The sequence below is a fragment of the Dermacentor albipictus genome, chromosome 4, assembly GCF_038994185.2.
Source record: "Dermacentor albipictus isolate Rhodes 1998 colony chromosome 4, USDA_Dalb.pri_finalv2, whole genome shotgun sequence".
NCBI lineage: Eukaryota > Metazoa > Arthropoda > Arachnida > Ixodida > Ixodidae > Dermacentor > Dermacentor albipictus.
This window is the reverse complement of record NC_091824.1, coordinates 31,134,994-31,162,356: the sequence shown is the minus strand read 5'-3', so window position 1 is coordinate 31,162,356 and position 27,363 is coordinate 31,134,994. Positions and strand designations below refer to the sequence as shown.

General features: G+C 44.7%; 1 protein-coding gene across 6 annotated transcripts in view; it reads left to right on the top strand.

Annotated features, from left to right (window-relative positions):
* The window catches only part of Rbcn-3B (WD repeat-containing protein Rbcn-3B), a 170,238-nt gene that overhangs the window by 64,504 nt on the left and 78,371 nt on the right, over positions 1-27,363 (top strand). For 4 of the 6 annotated variants that reach the window (XM_065429600.2, XM_065429599.2, XM_070536877.1 and 1 more), the window contains exons 14-18: positions 2,803-2,998; positions 7,180-7,403; positions 9,482-9,617; positions 18,379-18,486; positions 25,620-25,751. In XM_065429600.2, coding sequence (XP_065285672.1) covers positions 2,803-2,998; positions 7,180-7,403; positions 9,482-9,617; positions 18,379-18,486; positions 25,620-25,751 — 796 coding nt within the window. The remainder of the gene's footprint in view (positions 1-2,802; positions 2,999-7,179; positions 7,404-9,481; positions 9,618-18,378; positions 18,487-25,619; positions 25,752-27,363) is intronic. The other 2 variants (XM_065429602.2, XM_070536879.1) reach the window with 1 other exon arrangement.

The following is a 27,363-nucleotide window of genomic DNA, read 5'->3' as shown; positions in this document are numbered from 1 at the left end:
CCCTGTAGCTGCTTTTTGGTCAAGTGGTGTAGACCGTTTGGGCATCCCGTGACATCATGTGGAAATTGAATTCTCACCTACTTGCACTTTGTGCGAGTTTCGCGAGCCAACTAAACCAGCGCAGCACTACGCGATAACAAAAGTGCTGAAACGCAAAAGCGTGGGTGTCGCAGAGTCAAGCGAAAACGAAAACTTTCGACCGCCTCTGTCGTTGTCAAGAGTTTTTTTTCCAAAGATGAAATGGAACTGAATAAGTAGCATTTTACTTTGTCTTATAATACAATATGAGGCTGCTTTTGCAACGAGTGGTTGAGTGCTAGTGACAGAATTTAACTGAGGAGTGCTTTTGTCATCGAGCAAGTGCTTGAACGTTCCGAGGGAGTCCATTATCATGTCCTTTATTTACCCCGGTTTCTCTATTATTAAAGCCCTGCTCGTGACAATATTGACGCCTTAGAGATTTGTGATACTATCACATTGGTAACATCATGCAGTGATGTACCAGCGAAGCAGTGAAGCTTGCGCCGTTATCATATCGACCACCTTGAGCGCAGATAAGGACACTGCTTCATCTACTTTAAGAAAGCACTCTCGAAAGTGTTCTTTTCTTACTGGCTTATCTGCTGTCCGGGCATCAGGTACAAGATTCTCAAGCACTAATCTATCACTTTAGCTTGACTTAATATTTGCCTTTAGTGTCCCTTTATTGCAAACTTTCATTTGATTTGATACCAACCTAAAGTCCCAGCCAGCGGTCATAAATTTCTGTGGGACCCAACTTTCGTTATCTTAATCCTGAAATTAGGGTTCACTGGATAATTCCATCTTGGCTGGTCATCACTCATCACGCATGCACCTCTGACCTTAATGTTGACACAGTGGCGACTCCAGTAGCGGCAGTGTTTGACTTGGCGGCACTTAGGGCACAGGGAATTTGTCGAACACATGTCATCTCCCATCGAAGATGCCGATTTTTGGCCTGCTCCAGGAAAATATTGCAGCAAAAATGGTTGCTCACAATGAATGATTACAGTATTTACCCGATTCGAACGTGCACCTTTTTTTTTTCTCGAAAATTCGTCTGAAGATTGCTTGCACGGTACAATTCTATAAGAAACGAAAACCAAGACTATGTTTGCAACAGCCTATAATACCTTCAAAACCAGCCTAGCCAACATCATCACCATTGCCATCACAAGATGGTGACCATGAATGCCAACAGAACAAGATGCGTCACATGTTTCTGATGTTCCAGAAAGCTGCATGCTGAGCAGGAAGAAATAGTGAAGTGGTTATAGTGAAGGCATGGGCCACCATCACATTTGCGATTGTTGCGGAGTTTGATAAAGGCAGAATATAAAATGTGCTGTGTACTGTACAGAAGGCGTGTTTTATCATAGACAGTGATAAGGTGTTGCCTGATAGTGATACCGATGGATATTAAATAAATAAATCTCAATTCCGTGAAGGATAAATTCGCTGGTTCTGTCTTTTTCTTATTGCCAGTATCAGAGGCACACTGCGTTTTTCTTGCAATAAAATCAGGTGTGCGTTCAATTTCTACTTTGTTCAGGAGCTCTAATGTAATGTTTACATTTGTTTTCTACTTTGAATCCATAAAAAGTGAAGGGGCAATTAATACAGGGACATTTAAAATCGGGGTAAATGCTGCCAAATAAATCAGCGGTGTGTTTTGATGTTTTTTTTCTGCCTCTTATTTAATTCAACCGCGGGTAATTCAACCAATGTCTTTGTTCTTGCCGGAGTCAAATTAACAGAAGTCGACTGCATGTTTTACGCTCACTGTGCATGTGTGTGCGCTGCCAGGGCACGTTGCATTTCCCATGATCGTCTTAGAGAGTTTTATTTTTGCTTTTCACATGATACTTTACAGCGATGTGTGACATGTTAGGACATTTACAAATGCATGTCATATACCGTTAATTATTGTGACAATGAGCAGATGACGCGGCACAGATGAACACACATTGCAAGGTGTTCGGCCTTCCTATTGGCTGAGGAGTTCTGTGGTTTCCACAGCGCTGCGAACAACTTGTGAGATGGAGTGTAGGTTCCTTGTCCTGCTGTGACTGCCTCCACGTCGACCTGTGCAAAAAACTGCTTTCGTGCTATGCCGTGCATAACCGATTACGGTGCCAAGCGACCGAATTAACGTACGAAATTTCACCAGTGACTCCAGAGCCTTCATTCGTTTCACCAGTGACTGATATTGTGCACGTTCCCTGACTGAAGCCCTTTCATTCGAGCACCAAGCCAACACACTAAAATGCGCTTAGATGCTGCTTCTGCCACTGGGAGTTGGTGTTACATGGCGGTTTGGGCCAAGAGGAAACAGTGTTAGGGGAAGAAGACGACGAAGTCGCACTGGCACTGATCTTGCGCTTCAACTGGTGCCAGCTTTGGCTGCAGTGTTATAGTACTGTGTTCTCTCTGTAATATATAATTCTGCTAATATTTGGCACCATAACAACATGTATTCAATATGGCAAATGAGCAGTTCGACCACATGCTAAAGCATCCTCCTAAGTCTTTCTTTGTTTTCTGGGCACAAGTTTGCCCAGCAAAGAGTTTGTCTTGCCTTCAGCATTTCTACTAGTATTTTTGCCGTTACGCCAACCCCTAATTCTAGTCCGTTTGACTGGGTACCGTCTGATGAAATAAAGCAATTAGACTTGAACAGAATGTTTGTGCGTATGCAGAAATTTCACGAGCTTTTGCCAGTTCACGGCCGGCAAGATTTTAATTTTCACCGTCCCGTAACTGTGTCCCACGTGCGTGCAGACACGAGTGCTACAGAGCATCTGCAGTGTGGCCAGTGACCACTCGGTGGCACTGGTGAGCCTGAAGGAACGCAAGTGCATCATGCTGGCCTCTCGGCACCTGTTCCCCGTTGGCGTGGTCAAGTGGCGACCCTTCGACGACTTCATGGTGGTCGGCTGCTCGGACGGCTCGGTCTACGTCTGGCAGATGGAGACCGGTATGGGTGACGGGCCGCAGAAGCTCACATTTGTTGTATCTTGGCCACTGTAGTGCAGTAAGTGTTCTTAGAACGTCTGAATAATGAGGCAGTGTGAAAAGGAAACTAACAATAATCAGCAAAATCAATTTTGTTGCTATCTACAATGGCAGCAGTATGGAGAACCCAAATTAATTTTGGCTGGTTTTGTTTGTCGTTGAAATGCTGCGATGGTTGAGGCTGCGGGGCCGTTGTGGTACAGTAAGAGATTGAGACACTCTTGAAGTCCAGCACTTAGCTCTTTTAGAATGCAGTGATAAAATATTAACTAGGCTTGAGCAGACGTCCACAAAGTCCGTGATGTCACAGTGAGCTGGTGCAGGAACTCCAAGGCGGATTCCGCCACCCATCTTTCATTCTTGCATCTCTTCTGGTTTGTCAAGCCTACTCTAACACTAGGAGTGGCATTTTGGGTATTGTAGGAGCTGAACTTTCATATATGGTTGAACTTACTTTTCCCTTTAGTGTCCTCTCCTTTTCTTTCTATCTCACTGGAATGTCTTTTTCTTTCTTTTCTTTATTTCTGTACTTGATCGGCATCCTTGGCTTAAACATTAAAAAGTATGACTGCGCAGTGTTTCAGAGTTTAGACATGCGTGTTTTCTCATGCTTTCACCACATGGATGGGGGAGGTTGAAGCGAAGAGTGGTGAGGGCAGATTGTAAGGAGGGTGTTAGTAAAAGCTACCACAAACTAAATAATGCCTCGAAAGGCATGGTAACCTTGGAGGACCTAACCTTGGAGCTAACACACAAATAGGCTCTTAAGGGAAGTGCGTCGTCTAGGGAGTTTGGCTTGCCGAGGCTGGCTGCCTGACGTCACACTCAATACTGGTCTTTCTTTTTTTTTCCATCCGAGAGTGTATGTGGGTGTACAAATGGAGATTGCTGGGAGAGGCCTTTGCTTTTAGGGAACGTCACTAGGCCTACAATAATAATAATATTTTCTGTACATACAGATTTTGATAAGCCTACTTAAGCACAGCTGCTTGTGCGTGTGTGTGGCTGGGCAGTCGACTCGTGAGTGCAGAACTGATGCACTAAGAATATCAACTCAGAGCACATTGTGTTTGGAACTCATATACTGTTTAAACATTAAGCTGCAAAGTACAGACTTCATGCGAAATGCTAAATAGCATAAATTAACAAACAAACAAAGCATTATGTAACTAAATGAAAAAGACACTGTTAACAGAGCATAAAATGTAGTGCTATCAATAGATATAGTAAAGCAGAATCGTGGACATGAAAACTCATGTGTGAGGACAAGGGCATCTGTTTGTTCGCTGTATAGAACACATGATCTTATGAGCCGCTGATGGAGGCTAGGTTTTTGTTCGTTATGATTCTGTTGAAGTAAGACGGTACATAAAATGAGCGCATTTTTATTTTTTGTACTGTACTGAGCGTATTCACATAAATTAATACATTTTTCTCTGCAACTCAGAGGGCGTGCTAACACACTTAAAACTACAGGAAGAATAATGCTTACAAAGAATATCTAATAAGCATTGCTTTTCTACAAAAAAATGGCAAATCGGTTCATGCTGAAGACAGAAATCTCACCATGAAATTGAGTACCATAGTAAATGTCAAAAGCAATTCTTTTTAGTTTGTGGTATATTATACTTAAAGGCAGACGCTAAACTGTAAATGTTTATACTGTGTCTCATGACTGAGTCTCAAAAGATCTTGCACATGATTTTTCTGTGGCAATGATGATGGCAGTATCTGTTGGGCTAGTTGGGGATACTTATCTATTAGAAAAGGGACACAAATTAACTTGCACACAGAAAAGTATAGGCAAGACGAGTGCCACTGCCAGCTGTTTTGATAGGCCTTAAAAATTTGCCTTTTATACTGAACGCGATATCTGCTGAACATACGCAGAACTGCATGACAACACATGAAAAACAGTAATACAGTCAAACCCGAATATATCGAACCCGGATATAACGAATAGCTGTAAGATCCTCTCGAGCATTTTTTTATAAAATCTTTATTCTATATGTCAAATTATATATGTTGAACTATTTTGCAATCCCCTTCGAGTTCACTATCCAGTCGAACCCACTTATAGTGATACCGGTTTTAACAATATATCGGTTATAACAGTGAGAAGCTGCAACACTGCAGACTTTTGTATGTTTTCCATGGCAAAATAACCTGCTTACTGCAATGCCCCGATGCTGCATTATCGGTTAGAATGATGAAGTCTGGCTGCTGGGTGCCTGAGCCGAAAGGTAGTGAAATACAAAATCTTTGAAAAGATTAAAAAGAAAACGAAATTTGAGCCGCTCCACGATGGGCCACTGCTTCAACAGCCGCCACGCTCTCATTTTCCAGCCATCTCCGCGCGGCCCTTACTCATCGCCCTTCCACCCTTCCAAACACGAATGGGCTGCGCCCATAGTTTTTCGTCGCCCCACCCTCCGAAACAGAAATGGACCGTGCCAAGTGCACCACAAGCAGATTGCTCGCATGTTGCTCACTGGCTCCTCATTCAGTGCAGTTCTGCGAACAGCTTAGTCGCTTGTGTTAATTTTTGTTGGTTGTGTCGAAGTCGTTCCTGGCCACATGGTTTCACAACTTTGCTTGACTCGCCGCCAAAACAGAAGATGGCTGATCCGCCTGCTAATCATCGGCAATGCATGACATTGCCGGTGAAAAGAAAGTGCATGGCTATAGATTTGGAAATTAAGTGCTTCTAACCTATGAGACGATCGTTGTGAACGTGCTTGCATCGGATAGTGACAGCGACAACGGCAGCGATGATGCGGTAGGGCAGGCTGCCTCAACGTTGTCCTCGCAGGAGGCCCGGCATGATTCAGTCCCTCCTGGGCTACGTTTTCACGAGGAACCTTCCGCTGCTCTACGTGGAGTGCTTGGATGCCTTGGAGAAGGAGTCAGCAAGCTTCGCGTAAAGCATGCATGGCTGATGGACATAGGCTTTTCTTGTGCAGGCCAGTGAGAAGTATGTGGTGAGATGCTTGTGGCAATCCCTCCTCGGCATTTGTTCTACACTTATGAAGCTGACAGGCTGCCGCGGCAGCCTTCTCTTAATTTTTAAAGGGCCCCTTTCAAGGCCACCAAAGTGATGCCTCGGTGGCGCTAGCATATCACTTGCCACCTGTGACACCTGTTTGCAGTTGTTATAGCAGTTCCATTCTTTAATGCCGACAGCCGCTGCTTGTTACACGTGATTGGGGCACCCAGGAAGCGATTAAACGAGTGAACACAATCAGCAGCCAGGCGGAGGAAGCTGGTAGGGAGGGGTACTGGCCTCCCTGCCTATATATATAGTTTTCTCATATCAGCTCTGCCATCACCCTATTTTGATTTTTTCATGCAACCTGCGTATAACAATTATCGGTGATAACAATGGAATTTTTGTGGCACTTGAATATTGTTTTAAGTGGGTTCGACTATACCAGGGTTTGACTTTATATACAGTATTTACTTGCATAATGAGCAGACTCGCGTAGTGGATGCACCCCCCACTTTTTCAATCAGAAGCTCTGTTATTTTCCTCACGTAATGATTGCACCCCGAACTCGCAGCTGTGAAGCAGCAGACACACATTACAATTCGGCATCCGAAATGGCATTCAACCCTCTGTTATGGCAGCCAGATCCTAAGCGTTTCGCTGTGCTGTAGGGCCGAATCTGATGCCCAGTGTGCAACAGAATTGTAGGAGACAGACGGTACAATTCAGCACGCAGGTGTTTGATCCAGTTCTACAGCACAGTGAAACGCCTCGGATCTAGCTGCCGTTTTGACGTGTCCGAGGTCGTCTTGTATGCCAAATCATACAATGCATCTCCTACTTCTTTCACATGCCGGGCATCTTATCCAATGCTACGGCACTGCAAAACACTCTGCTTTCAGTGTGTGGGATGCCATATCAGACGCCGAATTGTACCTTGTGTCTGCTACTTTTTGATGTAGTGGAGACAAAATGAGGAAGAAAGCTGAATATTGGTGCGATAACTACACTTATAGTTGAAGGATTCTAAAAAATTTTGCACCAAGAGATTCATGAGATGACGTCCGTCCTTTAATAGTGAGGCCATTGTATGATTAGTTAGAAAAAGTGTTTCAGGGCCCCTTTAATGTACTCATGGGATGCGTCTGGTTGTGCAGGCCACCTGGACCGGGTGCTGCAGGGTCTGGCAGCAGAGGAGGTTCTGAGTGCGTGCGACGAATACACTGGCCACCCGGGAGAGCGCATGACAAACCCTGCGGTGCATCTTTTCCGGGGTCTGCGCCACCGTAACATGGCTGCCATTCGGCACGCAGCCCAGCGCGGACTGCACCACCTACAGCAGCAGCACCACTCGTCGCACCACCCTGCTCCTGGACACCAGGTCAGAGACACCTTGGGCACTCTGCGTGTTCTGGGGGAAAAGGCATGGGCAGCAGACGGTTCACGCGTTACCAGCTGTTGTGTTGTGGAGATGAGTGTTTGCTCTCTCTCTCTCTAACAGGCAGACCGAGCTAGGCAACTTCGTCAACCTGGTGGCATTTAGGCATATCTTGTTGTAATCTCAGAACACTTATACAAAAGCATAAACAAACTCTGCCAGTCTTCAAAAAGCCCTGGGTAGTAATAAAGGGTAAACTAAGAGGGTAAACTTTAGCACAGTGAACTTAAGCAAAAGATGTTTTGGAGATTGGTGCCACCTAAATAGAAATAAGTGTGTTGTGTAATAAAAATTAGTGCATGACCACGATATACGGTGAAACCTTGTTAAACTGTAGTTGGCCAGAGCTCGGAAAAAGTATGTACTAAACGGTAGTACTGCTTAACTAAAATAGCGGGAGATCGCCCACTTACCTGCCAAAATGGAACTACAAGAAAGTGCAATGGAAGGGCAGAAAACATGCAGTATTTATTCACATTGCACAACAAAAGTATGTTATTTTCGTTTGATGCTGCGGCAAGCTAGTATTGATGATGGCGGCCTCAAACTCTCTAAGCTACGAGTCAGCTTTTCCACCAGCCCCCTCTTCTTGGCAAACACCTGTATGAGGCTGACGGTATGCATTGGTGTTCCGGGTAATTTGTTAACAAAATGTCGTTTCATGGACTGAAGCACACAAGTAATTGGAATGCCAATGCATTTTTCCGCAAAGTTTGGGAATTTAAATCTCGAAACTGGTGTTGTCCTGAGAATTCGTTCCAAGTGAATCCGCCTTGCGAAGTCCACTGCTAGAATTTGTAAATTGCAGTATGGGTCATAAGGTAATTAGCTACAAAGTTAATAGTGAATTCTTGTTAATTAGTCGATTTTGCATATCAATTTCTTGTGCAAGTAGCATCCGCCACTTCGAGTAGACAGGCTCATAAACTAGAATTGAGCTACCTGCCACAGGCAACCTTTAAAAAATTTTAAAAGTGTTCGCTGAAACACTCTGTATAGTTGCATAAGAAGTTATATAAGAAGTATGAGTGTGGAGGCACCTGGCACGCCACCATTGTTAAAATTAAAGGACTCAGTATCGCTAGGTCGCCAAGACATATGTGCGGCATCTTCATTTTTCATGAATCATTCTAAAGAACAGATCACTCCTCTTGGCGAGGTTTGGCAGAGCTGAGCAGTGTTGAATGTTGGGGAATGGTTAAGCTTTGTCATAGGGGTAGCGTGGAAATGACACAGGGCGAAATTGTCACAGAACAGCACTTGTCCTGTGTGCATGGTCTCCTTTCTTCCCTGTGTTATTTTTTGTGTTACTTCTACAGCAGCATTAGGAAGCTTCAAAGCTTGATGCTGGAGGGCATAGGAAGGCCATAAGACGGCCATAGGAGCAACTGTGACTGAAAGACAAGGCATCGTTGGGAATTATACAACTATCCTGAAATTGCAACGTCCATGCACGTCTGCTCACAACAAAATTAGCACCTATTGGCACAGGTGTCAAATGAGAGCCGTAAGGTAGCACTTTTGCCACCTTGAAAGGACACGCAGGATGAAGTTGGACTGTACTGACTTGTATCAGACTAGTACTTGACCCATTTGAACAGACGGTAGCAAAACAAAGTGCATAGCAATCCAAAGAACGAGGTGCCATGACACTTCAAAAATAAGACGGTCTTTTCAGGGTTAGCGGTACATCTGGCACGTTGACATCAAACTGCAACCAGTATCGGAGGTAGAAATGAACTGGAACCATGGATGGGGGTCAATCACTGTAAGGGATTTCGCCATCAGCTACCAGTTGGTCGGCTAAAGCCCGTGTGCAAAACGCCCATCATTCTGGTGAGGCATTGTGCCAGACACCGTGTCATGCCAAAGCGAATGCCTCTCTGAAAGCAGTCAACCGAGAATGCAGCCCCATTAGTGTGTTGAGGTCACATTTCGCTGTGAGTGACCTTTGAATTCCCCGTGAAGGGAAGACACTCCATTTGTTGCGCGATCTAACTGTGCTGCCGCTGACCTTGCAGCACGGGATGGGCCACGATGTGGGCGACAGTGCCCATGCTCGCTCCCGGGCGCACCCGCTCATGATACAGGGGCTCCGGACCAACCCCGTGGATCAGGACAGCCATGTGCTCTTCTTCGACATTGAGGCACTCATCGGTAGGCACCGGGGATCCCAACTTCTTACAATATGTCTACATTGCACTACAAAACTGTATAGGGGGGGAAAGGACTGTGAAGCTGTGAAGGTGCATTGCTCAAGAGAGTGAGTGACCTATGTTCTCACTCAAACAAGTTTAACAAGTTTTCTTCCACACTTGCTTTGTTCTTGTTCAAGTTTTGCAAAAGCTAACATTCTTTTTTGTCTACATTGTTCACTAAATACCTAGCTTCTTTGTCTACCTGGTTCATAAAAGAAAAAGAAAGGAAAACCACTATTGTTAGGTGGCCCCATTGTCACAAAAGCAAGGGGCTGTAGATGCTTGTAGTGGTTTTGCTAAGTGTTGGTAACTAAAGCTGCAAAAAAACGAGGCAAACAACTAATGTGTTCTGTTGAATCGGTTAGAGCAAGGAATTCACTATTGCAGCAGAATTCAAGCAGAAATAAAGTGGAGGTACCGTACAAATATCTTTTACTGTTAAAAAAATTATCGTTATTTTTAACAGCGCTAGAGTTGCCGTAGACTGAATTGCACTAGAATTGCCTTGGACAATTCTAGTGCAGTAATTTGTTACGAGTCTTGACACATTTGTGACAGTGAGTTTGGATGCTTGAACAACCATAAACACTCTGCAGTCTAATTAATTTGTATAATTCATGATAGAATAAATACTCCTGAAACTTTCAGAAGTATTTTCTCTTTCTATTTGCTTTGTATAAATGCACAATGCATGAATTAGTTGGCTTACAGGTAAAATTTTTACCAGACAGGGAAAGAGGATACAGGTATCCTTCAGTCTAGCAGATGTGCTGCGTATTCTAGTTAACTGAAAATTCAGTGATCTAAGTTCAAAGCAGTACGTGAAACAAAAAAGACACTCTGAAGAAACATATCAGCTGACACTTTTCCTTCCTTGAAAGTACCTTTGCCTTGCAGATTTCTCAGAATTTGTTTTAACCACCTCATTCCGTTGTGTGCGTGTTGGACCGCACCGTGGATTGGCTATGGATCTCTGGAGTTAATCCAGACATGCTTATTGCATGGTTGCATGTCTGCTCCACTGGTTCCCTCTCAGCAGTGCCATGCTTGTGGACGAACTGTGAACCACAGACCCCCTTATTCACAAGCAAGCCTCGGCCTTTGCCATCTTTCTTTGAGAGCCAGGAACCCTTGAATACACACCCAACAAATTTGTCTACTCCATTTTCAAGGGTGACTCCAGCAATTTTTTTGTGGTCGGCAGACCGTAACAAAATTTCTAGTGCATGTTCTCTTTGTCAATGCAATCATCTGTGCCAGATTGTGTGACTGAAAGTTATTTAGCTTTGCTTAGCTTGAATTTTAAAGGTTGTTGTACACGCTCCAAACTTAGCATGCAAATGTATTATTTTTTACTGGCCACCCTGTGCTTGTAGATGTCAGTGCCATGTATTATACTGTTTTGTCAAAGGCCTAGAATGGAAGTACCAAAAGAAGTAAGAAGACAAAAATGCCACCAATAGATACTTGCAATGTAAGTAGCCAGCAAATAGTTCCCACAGTAAAGTTATAAAAAAAAAAGTAATAAATTAAAAATCAAGGCTTAAATTATACTTGTAAATTACTTATACAAACAGTGGTGACACATGCAGCACGCACCATCAAGGAAACGAAAATAAAAGGACTATCATTAAAAATATAAATATTCGTAGATGCATATTGCTTGTTTCTTCTGTACGATACACGTGGGCACCCCGACGAAGACGACGAACGCTCTCTAGCTCTAGAGCTGTCAGCTGAACTGGCCAGCACTGCAGTTATCCTTTGTAAATATACTTTGTAAGTAGTCTTTAGTTTTTAAGCCTTCGTTTGCGTAACATTTTGGTGGAAGGTGCCATTCGCCATTCCCGCCACGAAGCTCCGCAGCGGCCGCACCATCCTGCTGTCTGACATGGCTCCCAATGACGACACCTCGTCTGCTTCTACTCTTGTGACCCCAACAACAATGTACCTTACGGTCACCAATCCCCGCGGTCCTGGCGTATTCTCCTGCCAAGATAATGTCAACGTTGAGGAGTGGCTCAGCCTGTATGAGCGTGCTAGCCGAAACAACCGCTGGGACCCTACAATTATGCTAGCGAATGTCTTATTCTACTTGGGCGGAACTCCTCGTGTCTGGTTCTGGACACACGAGGACGAGATCTCTAGCTGGTATGCTTTCAAGGAGAAGCTAAGCGACCTCTTTGGAAATTCCACGGGTCGGCAGCTGGCTGCTAGAAAAGAGCTTGCTACCTGAGTTCAGTCTTCTACTGAATCGTATGTCTCGTACATACAAGACGTGCTCAGTCTTTGCCGGAAAGTCGACGACAAAATGGCAGAGGTTGACAAAGTCGGCCACGTACTCGAAGGGATCATGGCCACTTGTTGGTATTCAACGATGTGTCCACCATCGACGTCATTAGCAAGGAATGCTGCCGTTTTGAGCTCGCCAAAAGCCACCGCGTCATTCCACAGTTCTTCCGGCTCCTGAACACGGCTGCAACGTCGTCTTGCGTCGGCCTTACCGCTTCACCACCCTTAAATGAGCATGTCATACGTATTGTTCGCTGCGAGCTCGAGGCTACAAGCCCTGCACCGTTCCATCCACGCCCACTTGACCCCACCATTGGCCAACCAGCCCCAGCAATCTCTCTCATTCAGGCACGTGTGCGGCAAGAATTTGCAAACCTCGGTTTTCCTGGTGCCTGCTCCAATTCCCAACCTGACGCCCGACCGGTGCCAACAGCTATGCCTCACAGCAATCTGTGTTCCCCTCCCAGATACCGCAACCCTTCTGAGTGGAGAACTCCGGATGACAAGCCCATTTGCTTCCATGCCTCCGTATTGGCCATGTCGCTCACCACTGCCGCACTTCCTCGACGCCGTCTTATTCGAGCTCCTTTTCCCCCTTTCCTTGCCCATATGCCGACCCACGCCGTTACTCGCCTCGCCGTATGCCTCCTACCTCTGATATATCCGTCAATGACAGTCGTCGTTCTCACTCGCCATCACCTCAGCGTCGTCGGTCCCCACAGCCCCAGCCACGCCGCTATTTGTCGCCGACCAATTATGGACCCTCCCGGATGGAAGACTGTACTATGCAGCTCCTGGGGGTAGCGTTGCATTATCTTTGTCGTGTCGAAATCCTCCATTGCCGCTCCTAATGAACCAGAACTTACTTGACGTTCACGCCAAAGGTGTCCCTTTGACGGTGTTAATAGATACTGGAGCCCAGATATTCATAATGAGTTGTAACCTCCGTCGTCGACTGAGGAAGGTTCTCATGCCTACTACTACTTGAGCCGAACACGTGGCTGATGGCAGCACTGTTGACGTCCCTGGGATGTGTACTTCCCGTATAAGTATCACTGACCGCCACGCTCCTGTTCTTTTCACAGTGCTGACCAATTGTCCCCATGACCTAATCCTCGGACTCGACATTCTTATGGCACATTCGGCTTTGATCGACTGTTCTGTTGGCACCCTTTGCCTCGAACTTCATCTGCCTAAAGCCTTGACTTTCGTCGATTTGCTGTATTCTTTTTCTGTGCCCGATGGTGATTACGTCACCACACCTGTTCCTGATGTCTTCTTGATGCGCAATATCACTGTGCCCCACTCCGTCGTCACCGTCACCGACAACCGGACATGTCTGCCCGTTGTCAGTTTTGGTCTGACAAAGGAAGTTCTACCCCAAGGCATATCGGTTGCAACGCTGTGTGCTATAGGAGATGAAGACGTCATGACGTTTTCAGTTGACGTCTGCTCAGGTTCTTCACCATGTCCACGGGATGCTATTTGCTCTCACGCAACATTTCGTCCCATGATTGCCGTGGACCTATTGCCTGAACAAGCAGCCGCTCTGTGTTGCCTTTTGGTTTCCTACCACGATATCTTCAACCTCAACAATTACCAATTGGGCCAGACTTCAATTGTTAAGCATCACATAAACACTGGTGATGCCAGTCCTATTCATCGCCGGCCATATCGAGTTTCTGCTCCAGAGCGTCAGGTTATTCAAGATGAAGTGAACAAGATGCTTGCCAAAGCCATTGTTGAACCTTTGTCGAGCCCTTGAGCATCGCCCGTGGTGCTTGGTAAAAAGAAAGATGGCACATGGCGTTTCTGCGTAGATTATCGTCATCTAAACTGCATTACCAAGAAAGACGTCTACCCCTTGCCTCACATTCACGACGCCCTGAATTGTCTCCACGGTGCCAAATACTTTTCATCAATATACCTTTGGTCTGGTTGTTAACAAATTTCTGTGGATGAAAAGGACCAAGAGAAGACTGCATTCATCACCCCTGATGGTCTATATCAATTCAAAGTTATGCCATTCTTTCTATGCAATGCTCCAGCAACGTTGGAACGTATGATGGACTCTTTGCTTTAAGGGCTCAAATAGTCAACATGCCTCGGCTACCTAGACAACATTCTCGTATTTTAGCCTACATTTGAGACACACCTTGAGTGCTTATTAGCTGTTCTTCAAGTCTTCCGCAAGGCTGGGCTCCAACTAAATTCATCGAAGTGTCACTTCGGTTGTTGGCAGATTACAGTGCTGGGCCACCTCGTTGACGCTTCCGGTATTCAACCAGACCCGGAGAAAATTCATGCTGTCACGTCTTTTCCTGTACCTCAGTTTGTCAAAGACGTTCGAAGTTTTATAGGACTCTGCTCCTACCTCCGACGCTTGGTTAAGAACTTCGCAGCGATTGCCGGACCATTTACTGCTCTTCTGAAAAGGACTTGCCATTTACGTGGGGCCCCGCTCAAACTGCTGCATTTGCCCACCTCGCCAACATTCTCACTACGTCACCTGTCCACCTATACTGGACCACTTTGACACGTCCTTTCCTACAGAGGTGCGTACCAACGCCAGTGGTCACGGTATTGGCGCTGTTTTAGCCCAGTGCCAACAGGGTCAAGATCGTGTTATCGCCTACGCTAGCCGCCTTACAACAGCAGAGTACAACTATTCGATTGCAGACCGTGAATGCCTGGCTCTCGTCCGGGCAGTTTCCAAATTCCGCCCGTACTTGTATGGCATGCAGTTTTCTGTAATCACGGACCACCACGCATTCTGCTGGCTTTTCTCACTCAAGGATCCTACCGGCCGGCTTGGTTGCTAAGCTCTGCGGCTGCAAGAACATTCCTATGCAGTAGTGTACAAGTCGCGCCGATTACATCAAGATGCAGTCTGTTAATTGCGCTATCAAGTAGACGAACCACTCACCGACTCTGACCCCAATGCCGACGCTTGCGTTTTCTCCATTTCTCAGCTGCTACACGTTGCTGACGAGCAATCCCATGATGCCACCTTGCGCACCATCATTGATGGGTTGAAACCTTCACCTTCTGATTCGTCCCTTCACCTGTTTGTCCTCCGGGATGGTGTATTGTACCGCCACAATGTACGCCCCCTATGGTCCTGCCCTACTTCTCATCATTCCCAAACAACTCCGGTCAGCTGTTCTCTAAGAACTTCACAATTTACCAATGACAGGTCACCTTGGCGTCTCTTGCACCCATGACCGGATTCACCGATGCTTCTTTTGGCCAGGCCTTGCCCGTTCTATCCGAAAAACGTTGCGGAATGGGAGAAATGCCAGCGCTGGAAAACACCATCGACGCTTCCTGCTGGGTGCCTTCAACTGCTCAACATTCCTTCGAAGCCGTTATTTCGTGTTGGCTTGGACTTACTTGCCTCTTTCCCTCTATCCAAATCTGGCAAGAAGTTGGTCACTGTGGTGACAGATTATGCCACGTGCCATGCCATCACCAGAGTGCTTCCAACAAGCTGCACCACACATGTCGCCGATTTTCTTTTATGCGACGTGATTCTACAGCATGGTGCTCCACACCAACTGCTCACAGACCTTGGTCGGACATTTTTTTCTAAAGTCATTGCCGACATCCTGCAGTCCTGCTCAACCAAGTGTAAGCTGACTATCATATGTACTTGCATAATGATCGCACTCGCGTAATGATCGCACCCCTGAATTTTGTCGTCAAAATTCAATTTTTTTTTCCCCGTGCAATGATCGGTGTTCAGACGTTTTTACAGAAGTAATTGTAATTGACTACTTTTTTTCTGTAACCCGTGCATGCCTGCTGTGATGTAGTGTATTACCTGAACAGGCAGGCTGCCTTGTTTATATTTGGGGTTGCCGCCTCTAGCACTGTAATACTCGTGATCTACAAAGGCGCCTTTTCTCTTGCGTGTGTGCATTGTTGCCTGCGTTTTATATTGGTCAAATGCACTTTTTCAGGTACGTCTGTGTTAACGTGCCTGCACTATGTTTTAACTAGTCAGTACTTGCAAACCACAGCAAAACATTCATCCAAACCCATATTGAGACAGAACAAATGTAAAATTAGGTTTATTGGTTTATCTCTGAAACTGTGCAAAAAATATGTATAAAAATTTCAGACAGTCTGGAGGCCAGTCAGCACAGCCCTGTATGGTCCTCATGCCTGCCCCATTTTTTAAAATGATTTACTGATTTAATGTTCATTATTTCTTGTTGTTGTTGTATTTCCAGGGATCTTAAACAAGGGCATTGCAAATACTGAATTGTAAACTTCGATTGGAATATCTAATTGAATCAAGAAAAAAGAAGCCAGACATTGATTATGAACAAATTTTACCCAAAGATCTATCCTTACAAATTTGTGCCAAAATATGCTTTGCTGCACAGGCTCAAATGTCTTCTCTCATTACGTAACAAGAATGTTGCTAGCTATCACTAACTTAGGTATGAAGGAATTTAGATGTATAATATGAGAATACTGTTATTAAAGGGAACACCAAATTAGTATGACTGCACTGATAACCACTCAGTTCGTATACGAAGATCTGGAAAATATTTTTTTTATCAATAGAATGTCTTTCGAATAGAATCAAGTGCTTTTTCCCCTTCAAGCTGAGGAAATAGAAAAGCTTTGTTGTCCTGAATACCAATGAGGTTTTCAGTTTAATAGTGGGCTATAACTGGACTTAATGGCAATCTTCTATTGCTAAGAAAGGTTTGCTTTCCAGATTTTTTCCAGAAAACAAGGCTTTTTCCATCTTTATTGCAGGTGGTTTTTGTGGGTTATCATAAGCTTGTTAAGGGCAATCTGTGTGACGGATCAAAGTGGGGGCCACTCGTCACGTGACTTGGCACCGCTCCACGCGGTAATTGGTGCAGCATGAGTCTACCACTGTCGGTGCCGATGAAAAGGAGCGGGCACCTTTTCACTGCCGGGTTCGGCATCGTTTGCTGCCTGTCGTAGGTTCTCAAAACCAGGAGGCCCATGGCAAGCTGGTGCGATGGCTCCCCCTCTCACCATTTTTCTTTCTGTCCGCGTCCATCTGCCATCCGTGTAAATGCATTTGCAACCGGGCGCTCAGCATTCTAGTCGCATGACACATTCGATCTTTACATCTAAATCTAAAGCTATTCTTCGACAGGTTGCTCAAAGCTACAAAAAGAGACCGATATGTGCCTAAGAACGGCGTTCGGAACGAGAGGCCACCATGCAGTGTTTCACAAAGATGGTGGCCACCGTCAAGAATGGCTATCCTGTACACTCGCTTTCATTGCCGAGGCAGTCTGTCAACTTTCTGAATGTCTTGTGACCACTGCAAAAAGGTTTGCATTAATTCATTATAAAGCCATAACTAGTTGCCGATACCTGATGACACAACTTCGATTAGGCCTAACGGGCTAAACAGCGTACCGAATGGTGTGGTTGTTTGCCTCCAACCAATTTAGTAGCGAGCCGCAAGCCTTCTTGGAAAGCTTGTTGCTGATATGTTGCTATGGGTGGCTATACGATCAACATGTCTTTCGGTAGCTGATTGGCCCCATCTTACCAAATGCTTTTGTGCTTTCCATATGCACTGCTTAACCATTTTGATCGGACTCATCAACCTGGTCAAACCTTGTACCAACAGAAAATGCGCGCCATGGGAAAACTGCATGCATCAAGGCACCAACCACAGCCAAGTGTTTCACCGAACATTTGCAAAAACAAATCATAGTTATTTGAATTAATTGAATTACTACATCGTTCACTATTCGATCCGAAATGGAATATTCAAGTATTCGCACACTTATAAATTTAATCCCTGGTGTTTTTTTTTATTAATGTTTCTCCCCCTGAGCAATGTGATGTTCCCTCGTCACTGCGCCCGGTTTTACATCCTTTAAACTGTAATTTCGTCTAGGCATTTCAATGAGGGTGAAACGCAAGTAGCATTCATGTGCTTATACAGTGGCATCTCGATAAATGGAAATCTCTTGAATGGAACTGCCATTTTAATGGAAAACCTTCCTGATGTACGTTGGGTGGTCTTATATTCATGGAATTGTATTCAGCTGTGTCTCTCAGTAAATTGAACTCCTGATTAGTGAAACCAATTTCGTTTGTCTCTTGAGGTTCTGTTTAAAGAGAGTCCACTGTAATTTATGTGTAAGAACCCCAGATGATCACAATTAATCCGGAGTCCTCCACTATGGCATGCCTCATAATCAGATCATAGTTTTGGCAAGTAAAACCCCAGAATTTGTTTAATATGTTTTTTTAGAATGTCAACCCAGCTTGTGTGCACCCACTTAGTGAGCTCCCGAGAACGTGCCCTTTGCTTGCATGCCATGTTTGCTTGTCATGTGTTCCTTTACGATGCACTGCTTCTGTTCTTTCTTGCCTGCATCGCCCCCCTGTGCATGTTGTGCTTGCTTCGTGTCAAGGCTTGCTGAACACCACGAAAGAAAAGCAACAACGCAGAGACGCTTCCACTGCTCAAACGACCAGTCTCAATTCTCGAGACATGTCAGTGCTGCTGGCTGAGTTTAAAGGTGCGGGTTCTGCATGCGTCTGTTGCACTTGCACTTTGCCATTTGTTGTAGTGTCTTTTCTCTTTTTGTTCTTCTTTATGCATAGTTTTTTTTTATGCGAAGCATATTACGAGGGCTCAACCCAGCTCCTCAGGCGCGGCGGTGACCATGAAATCACGTGACACCGTGACGTCACGACAGAGGAGAAGTGGCTTTGGCTCAACTCTTGCAAGACGGGCTGGGTGGGAATCGAACCAGGGTCTCCGGAGTGTGGGACGGAGACGCTACCACTGAGGCACGAGTACAACGCTTCAAAGCGGTACAAAAACGCCTCTAGTGAATGCGGTGTTGCCTTAGAAACGCGCTGTTTCTAAGGCGTGCGTCTCTTGCTCAGGTGCACATTTCGTTGCCGCGCCGAACGCTGCTTTGCTCGACGCTCACCGCGTCCAATGCGGGGCGCGTAGTCGCTGCCCTGTAGCCCATTGTCTTACACCCCTTGGCGGGTCGACGGGAACGCTGTCGCGTTCCACTCTTGAAGGCGAAGAAGTAATGCATGAGTTGTTTCTTCGTCTAGCCGAACCAAATATAGCCAAGCAACAGCAGTTCACCAGGCTAAACAGTGGTTCAACAACTAAAATAAAGGCTAGTATGCTTCGCATCCTGGGCTTAACCTTACCTAAGCCACAGCCATTTTTTTACGTTACATTGCATTGAATAGCTTGTTTCTTATAAACCCTTTTAGTCACGCTATGGGGACATGGATTTATGACCCCGAAAAAATTCCAGTTACGTGTTTTTGGTAGCCATGTTTGCCAAGAAAAACTAAGTATTTTTTTGTCTTGTAGTTGATTATGTAGGTGCGTGTTTTTTAAGTGCTCAAATATAAGCAACATGCCATGTGTGTTGCTCCTTTGTTTGTAGCTTTCTTGGACATATTTTGTAAAATTAATTTATCAAGGTAAGTTCTCACTGTTTAGCACAATCGGTACCAGCTGGAAGGCTTTACATATTTGCGGGCTATCCCACCTGCCTTTTCACCTCCATATCCGCTAAATTTAGGGGGCTGCTGCAGAGATTAAGACAAGTGGTCTTTTACAGGGTGTCTACCAACCGGGAAAGCCGAGAAAACCGGGAATTCTCAGGGATTTTTAATAGTCTGGAAATACTCGGGGAAAACTCAGCAAATTTGTGTTTCTATCAGGGAAAATGAGCAGTAATTTTGTTGAAAGGGAACGGAAATTGTGGTAATGCTGGCTCGAATAAGAACCTTCGCCGTCCGATTTTTCCAGATTTTTTGTCGTGACCGCAGGTTCGTAACGGCATTAATCGAGGCCACCACCACCGCCGCCATTTTGATTACCTTGCCGCCTCGAACCGGCGCTATCGCACGCAGATCCATCCGCTGGCAGCCGTAGCCACCACCGCGGCAACGCTAGGCCTAGATGCTTCGATGTTCGCTATTAAGCTTCTTGCCGTTCTGTGCCGTTATTCATTGAAAGATTCGCCGCTGTCAGCAATGGCCCCGACTCCGCGTTTGTGGTCCTCGCGATTGGCTTCGAAGCTTGGAAAGCACAACGCGTTGGATAATGCTAGTTTCTGAAAGTCAGCTTCGCCTCCGTACAGTAATGTTACGTGGTGAAGCACACGCAAAAGTATTGCGGTGAAGCATTACAAGCGTGGGAAGGGGGCAGTTGTCACGGGGCACATAATCTATTCCTTAATTACAGACGCGTGCGCCCGCCGTCTCCTGTCACAGTACGACCAGCGATATGCCTTATAAGTGTACTGGCAGGCCTTCAGAGCTTTTTCGGATGTGCCTATGGCGATTTGAGCACTTAATGTCAGTAAAAGACAAGCATTCATTTTTTTCGAATTGCCCGATTTTTCGGACGTTTTCGCGGCCCTTAGGGAGTCCGGAAAATTGGGCGTTGACTGTACAACTCAACAAGAGGTTGCTTCAAACGGTCCGTGGCAGGAACACGTGGCGGAAGGAGGACGAGAACAGAAAGGACCTACACATTAAGAAATGAACGGCAAAGGAAGCTTCTTTCATGGAGCTTGAGCTCAAAAAGCAAGGTGTTGGCTGATGCCGAGATGCAGGTGTCCCTCATCAAAACCAAAATAAACTCTTAAAAAGCAGTGAAACGCAAAACTGATGCATTGTGCATAGGCTGAGAGTATGTCAGGACAATTGAGGTTGACTTTCCAGTTGCTGAGAGAGAATCTCACTTGTGACAAAGTTCGGGGCTCATGCCAATGCACTTGCTATCAGATGATAGAAATAGCTCATATTCGAAAATACTTGCTTCTGTATGCATCTCCTTTTTATTCGTATATAGAGAATGTACGACTTGATTTACAATGGGTTTTTTTTTTTTCGAAGATATTTTATTTGCTGTGCACTTTACTAACCCCATCCTTAATTCTGTTTCCTTTTTGAATAAAATAAACACTACTTTACTATTCAAACTAAACTAAGTCGTTTTTTATTCTTTAACATGCTTACTAGAGAGTGACAGCATCTGGCGATATAGTGTCAACCCATTTTTACATGAAACAAAGTTCTTTGTCACTCAAGGAATTTTGCAACGACACTCAGGGAAAACCTGGAAAACTCGGGGAATTAGGAAATGTCAACTTGGTAGACACCCTGTTTTAGTACCTTGTGTGTGCAAAAAGGGGGGGCTTCATATTTGCAAAATTTTTATTGTTGCTTATCACCAGAATTTTTTGCTTCTTAAGAGCTTGTGTAGGGACTGCATTAAATTCTCTCTTCATTTTTCAGCTGTTCTCTAGGCAGTGACACGAAACTAGCCTGCTCACAAGACCTTCTCAGTCGCCTAAATTATCTGTGTGAAAGTTGCCTGATTGTTTCTTGAGCACTCATAACATTTGTCATGTGCTGGCAATTGCGGCAAAGAATTCTAGTGGAAGCATATTTCTTTTAACCCAATGTCGCCATTACCCTAAAGTTGGGTTATAATGTTTGATATCTTAAGTGGTGTTAGAGTAAAAGTGATTTCAAAGTGACGCCGGTCGATGACGCCAAGGTAATGGAGTTAACCAATATTAGTGGAAGCAAATGTGAACTGTAACGCCTAACTAACCCTGCAATGTATGGTGTTCAGAGAATTAAATGCGATGATTCGACTGCATAGTGGCCAGTGCTTTGTGTATCGCTGGTGGGTGCTGAGTTATGACTGGGGGTGGCCAAATGCAGTCATAATTCGTCACAAAGGCTTTCGCTTTCATTGTATACCATGATGCATCAGCTTGGTGACTCCAGTGCCCACTGGTAGTGCAAAAAGCGCCAGCAGCCATGTGCTCCAAGCAATGTATTTGGATTGTTGAGCACTGTACAGTTGGGTTTAATATGAGCTGCAACACTGGTGTCCATGGTCTAAGGGTCTCCAAAACTGCACAGTGGCTCTTGACGTGCGAAAAATTGGTGTAATAAACACCAGTAATTAGAAGTGTGTTTAGTTCTACAATTTTTTCGTATGCTGGTGCCGCCGTGAATTCTTGAAGCCTCTTCAGCCACGGTCACCGGTGCTGCAGCTCATATGAAATGCAAGTCTGTGTACATATTCTGCAAACTAAATTACGGTATTGTAGCGTGAAATGTTGGAAAACTGGGCTACTTCAATGATTGCCCCTTGAATGGTATAGCACAGGCAAAGAAGGAAATGAACACTTGTTTCATGCTCTTGAGCACTTCAGCATTTGAAATGAACACTTTAACTTTTTCAGTTGTTTCTCACTATTGTAATTCAGTAGAAAAGAAAATTGCCACTGAAATTAAATATTTGTGCCGCCTTCAACAGTGGAAGCCGTTTCCTTACGAGGATTCGGGCTTGAGATTTATTGTAGCCAATATAGTATAAACGACACACACATGCAGTCATTAATTAGCAGAATTGTGTGTGGCTTGACAAAAGACAAGGGATGCACTGAACAGGTGCACACTTCCAACCGCTTTATTTTCAGAACAAAACAGACTATATATACTGGAGTACAGCATATGTACAACAGGATCCAAAAGCGATCTCCCAGAAAGTTATATTCATTACTGTGGATTACAATAGAAGATGCACTGACATGTGAATCACCTTTCTTTGGGATAAAATAAGCCTGAGTCAATTTGTGCACAACTGTATCATGACTTTGTTTTAGAATTCGAGTAGCCGATAGTGCTGGTTCACATGTGCAAGACTTACAGTGATGAGAAATGTGCAAGCGAGTTCTGTTCCCCATGGTCAGCACATGCTCTCGTAAGCAATAATTTATTCATCGGCCAGTTTGGCCAACGTATGCCTTTCCGCAGCTTAATGGAATTTTCAAACTATAACCAAAGAGCACTCCACAAAATGTCTGGCATGCTTTTTTTCACAACCTTATTTTTCTTTTCTCTCTTCCATTACACACCTGCAAATCTGAGGTAATCTGCCTGCCACAGAGAAAACCACTGGCATGTCATACCTAGAGGTTACCTTTAGATTGTGCGCCATACACAATATGCACTACTGGTCGCGCTGTCTCTTTGTGCCCACACTGAATTTCGCAACTCGTTGGCTTACGCTAATGTTACTCACTGGGAGATCACTTTTGACTGTGCCTGTTGCGCATGTGCTGTACCCCTGTATATATAGTCTGTGTTCTGAAAATAAACCAGTTGGGGGTGTGCACCTGTTCATGTCACTTCTGTCGTCCCTCATCTTTTGCTGCGCCACAATTCTGATAAGGAATCGTGCACCAAATAGCCCAGCAACATGTTTTATCATATACGTGTAGACACCTTCCAGGACCCAGCAAAGATATTTAAAGGGATCCTGATCTCTTACAACTAACTGTGCGTAAATTTGCTTTGCATGAAGTGTAGCTTTTCAGTTGTTAATTGAGTCACGTACTCGGTTATTCTAGCAGCATTTCTCTAGCAGCCCATATTTCTACATTGTGCAGCACCAGTCCTGTGTACTTGTCTCGTCCTCGTTTCTTAGTTAGAGCCTTGGGGTTTTGAATAACATCTTATTTTTCCCTATTAGTGCACCTTAAGCCAGCTTTACAAAAAGCAGGCTAGGGTCAGTTTTCTCCCAAAGCTGCCTTCCTAAAAGCAAAGCGGCCTTCCAGAAAACAAAAATGTGCTCCACAACAGCATATTTGCAAACAAGTGAAACGAAATAGCAGTAGGCTCTTTCTATTTGGATAACAACACTTGTGGAAACACGAGTTCCCGGACTCAGTTGGGGCCCTCCAGAAAGGCACTGAGGCCGCACACTGCTAACATTTTAATCTTGTTCTGGCAAAGCGAGGCCAGCTCTGAGTGCGTGCTCTGGAGCTCAGGCCATCTTGCACCACGGGCAGGAGACACACCTCACTTTACATTCTAGTCTTGTACATTTGCAACTTGAGAAGCTATTTGAAGTTCCTAACAGTGAGTCCACATATCCACAGAGTTAAAGAAACTGTGCAATAACATGGAAATAAAGTAAGTTAAACTGTCAAAACATGTATAAGAAACTATTTTCAAAAACAGTTTCTTCAAGCAGTCTTTTTTTTTTGAGCGCAGGAGTTATTTGCATTTGGATATCCCACTTGTGGTGTTGGTCAGGATATGCTTTAATTGTTCTCAGGTGTGCTCACAATTCAGAATTGTACACATCTGCTAACATTAAGTGACGCAATGCCTTTTGGGACAGCCAATGCAATGTGTGCTATGATCCGTGTGACAGGCTTAAGTGAGCACCATTGGCAAGAAAGACAAGACAAGAAATAAGCAAGAGAGATGGTCTCCAGAAGGGGTGAAAAACAGGATGGTTGCATCAATTCACACATCTTTTATGATTTGGTTATCTTGGTTGGACATATTTGCACATCTTCAACCTATGTCTGGCCCAACCCGAAGGTCACTAGGTTATTATAATTTTTTTTTTTCATTTGTGAACTGTGCCTTGGAGCACCGTGGAAGTGAGACCTGTGGTGCTTACAGTTAGGTGAAGTGATTTTGCAAGCTAATTCCTGTATAGCCCTCATAACTACGAAAGTCAGCACTTGAACATGTGTAGTCTATGAACTGTAGTTAAGAAAACAAAGTACTCTCTCGTATATCTTCTCTCCATCTTGGTACTGGACACAAGGACCTAACAAATAATTTTGTGCCGCCGAAAGGTGATAATTGTGCCGAAGTTCTGACCATAAACTACTCCGAAGTCATATGTCCGTGAAAAAGAAATTCTTCTTTTCTGTGTTTTACAAGCACATAGCATTTAATTGTCTTTGTGTTTGCAGAAGATTCAGTAGTATCAATTTATATCTAACATTTTTAAACTTTACATATTAGAAAGGTAGGTCCTTCCTCTTAACCTTTTTTCGTTAAACTAAGTGCCTACTTTATAAAAATTGCATTTTACAAGCATTTCTAATTTACAATTGTAGGTACAGTATGTTCTTAACACACTTCTGTTGCATGTGCCAGAATAGGTGGCCTGAATAACCTTTCATGCTGTACTCTGTTAGAAGATATGCTATAGCATTGTCACATTGCGATGATGGTAAATAGCCAGACAATAACAAGACTGTGAGTCACAAATTAAACTCTTTGTTGGGTGAACTTGTGCTCAGAATAACAAGTGACATCAAAGCACAACGGCAGCAGTGAGCACCATCGTTGGTTGTCAAAATCTGATTTACTGGTCAAGTTCGTTGGCTGTTTAATGTTTATACTTGGCTCATCATACATGCCGGCATAATTGCTGGTGTTTGTACATGTTCCAGAATGAACACTACTATTCGTTTCAAGCTTACGATCGATTAGACAAGGTTCCTTCACTATAGAATCGGTGGCAACATGCGAGAAAGTTCCGACACAGGAAGACGCATCTTGTGCCGAGGGATAACTTTGTAATAGTTGTTAGCCGCTGATAAACAGTCACCAGAAAAGATTAACAATGCACACATGTCAGCTTGCTGTGCAGTTTGTAAAGCGTTGCTTAGTTTCCAACCGATTCACTCTGCCCCTATTGTGCGTAGCTTATGGCTAGATGAATTAATTTCCAAGGTATCTGCATCTGCAACCTGAAAAGCGTCTGCTTAAGCTGGATCTATTCATTTGGCAGCACCAGTGTTCCCTAACTGATCTTGGGCTTTGCACCGTGCAGTACAACTACTGTCTGAAGAATATTCGGGGATGTCGCCAGGCACCCTGGAGTCTCAGGGCCTCATCAACCAGTCGGAGTACCAGAAGTACCTCACCTTGTCCTCCTCGCCAGAGACGCACAAGAAGCTCTCAGGTATGTAGCAAGAAGTCTGTTGAAGTGAAGCTTTCTTTGTGTTCCCTCCAGGAGTTTGCAGAACACCGTGGTTTCCGGTTGCTGCTGCTGCTGCTATCTTATTGAATGACTTGTGCATAGGAGAGTGCAGGAATCTGCTGATATGGCTGTCTGTATTACCTTACCCCTACTGATGTGTCAGTGACCGGCTATGTTCTCTGCAGAATTACGCAGTGAAACAACAAAACTTACCTAAATATTCTCAGCGTAACAAATATATGCCTTCTGTTACGTATGGCTGGCTGCTAGTACCACTTTTGTTTGTCTGAGTTGGCCATGCCTGACAACCATGTTGCCATTGTGTGATCCCTCCTTGGCGTGGAAGTGGCTGCACTTCACGTTAATGTAACTTTAAGCAATAAACAGTTTATGTCAGAAGACAGAGCATGGGGTCGGAAGCGTGAGGATCAACATCAATGGCAGTGGCCTGAAGACAACACAGCAACTTTCGTCACTGACAACACCACAATAAATAGCAAGTGCACTTTAGCAACTGCCGCTGCCATTTGAACCTAGCGACAACCCGTCGACTGCCTAGGGAGAATGGCAAACAGCCTTCGTGATGTATGAAGCTGCTATTGAATACACAGCAAATCCTGTTGCTGTTAGAAAGGCACTTATCCCGCATGTTCTTGGTCCCACTGCAACAATATCTGCCAGAGGTGACTGTGCCAGGCACCGTCGCCACCATCTTGAAGCAGTTCACCTGTGCACACCGTACAAGAGTGTAACACAGGCTGCACCACTATTCAACTCCATGACTCAGCAACTGGGTTGAAGCATCGACAACTTTTTCACTTCTCTCAAATTGCTCTCTCTCAATTCTTTCTCTGTGCAAACATGTAAGTGTGACTGTGGCAATCAAGAAAGTTATTTCATTGGCTGCTACATAATAATCGGCATCAAGGATGACGCCCTCTGAGAACATCTCTTCCAAGAGCCTAAGCTGACGGTGGAAAAAATTATCTCGGCATGCAGTGCAGCAGAAATTTCCAAGCAACATGCAGGTAATTCGCAAGAAAAACAGATGAAGGTAGCAGTGGATTGTTTGTAGTGCCAACACAGCAGGATAGTGGAGAGCAACACACGTCCCAAGAAGTCCCAGCCACATGTCAACTTCAGCCAGTCCTCTCAACGCACATGCTCAAGACATTGCACAAGCCATGCACCACGCAACTGCCCCGCTTATGGCAGTCTCTGCTACTCATGTGGCAAGTTTAGGCACTTTCCTGCAGTATGTCAACAGAGAGCTCATGGACGTGGCTCAAAAAGCTCTTCGTCTACCATAGATCATGACGCTCTCTGCCTTAGCAGCATGACAATGTGAAGGCTCTGTACAACGTCCAAATGGGCAGAGACTGTCATTGGTAATGGTGTGAATGTGATATTTAAGTGTGCCATGGGCACCAATGTCAATATAATTCCTATCAGCACATTCGTAAAGTGCCAACAACGTCCTTCACTTACAGCATACAATGTAAAAATGTTCGCATGTGACAGTAGTCAACTTCCAGTTGTGGGCGAATGCAAACTAAGATCTACAGTCAGAGGCAAGAATCACATTCTGACATTT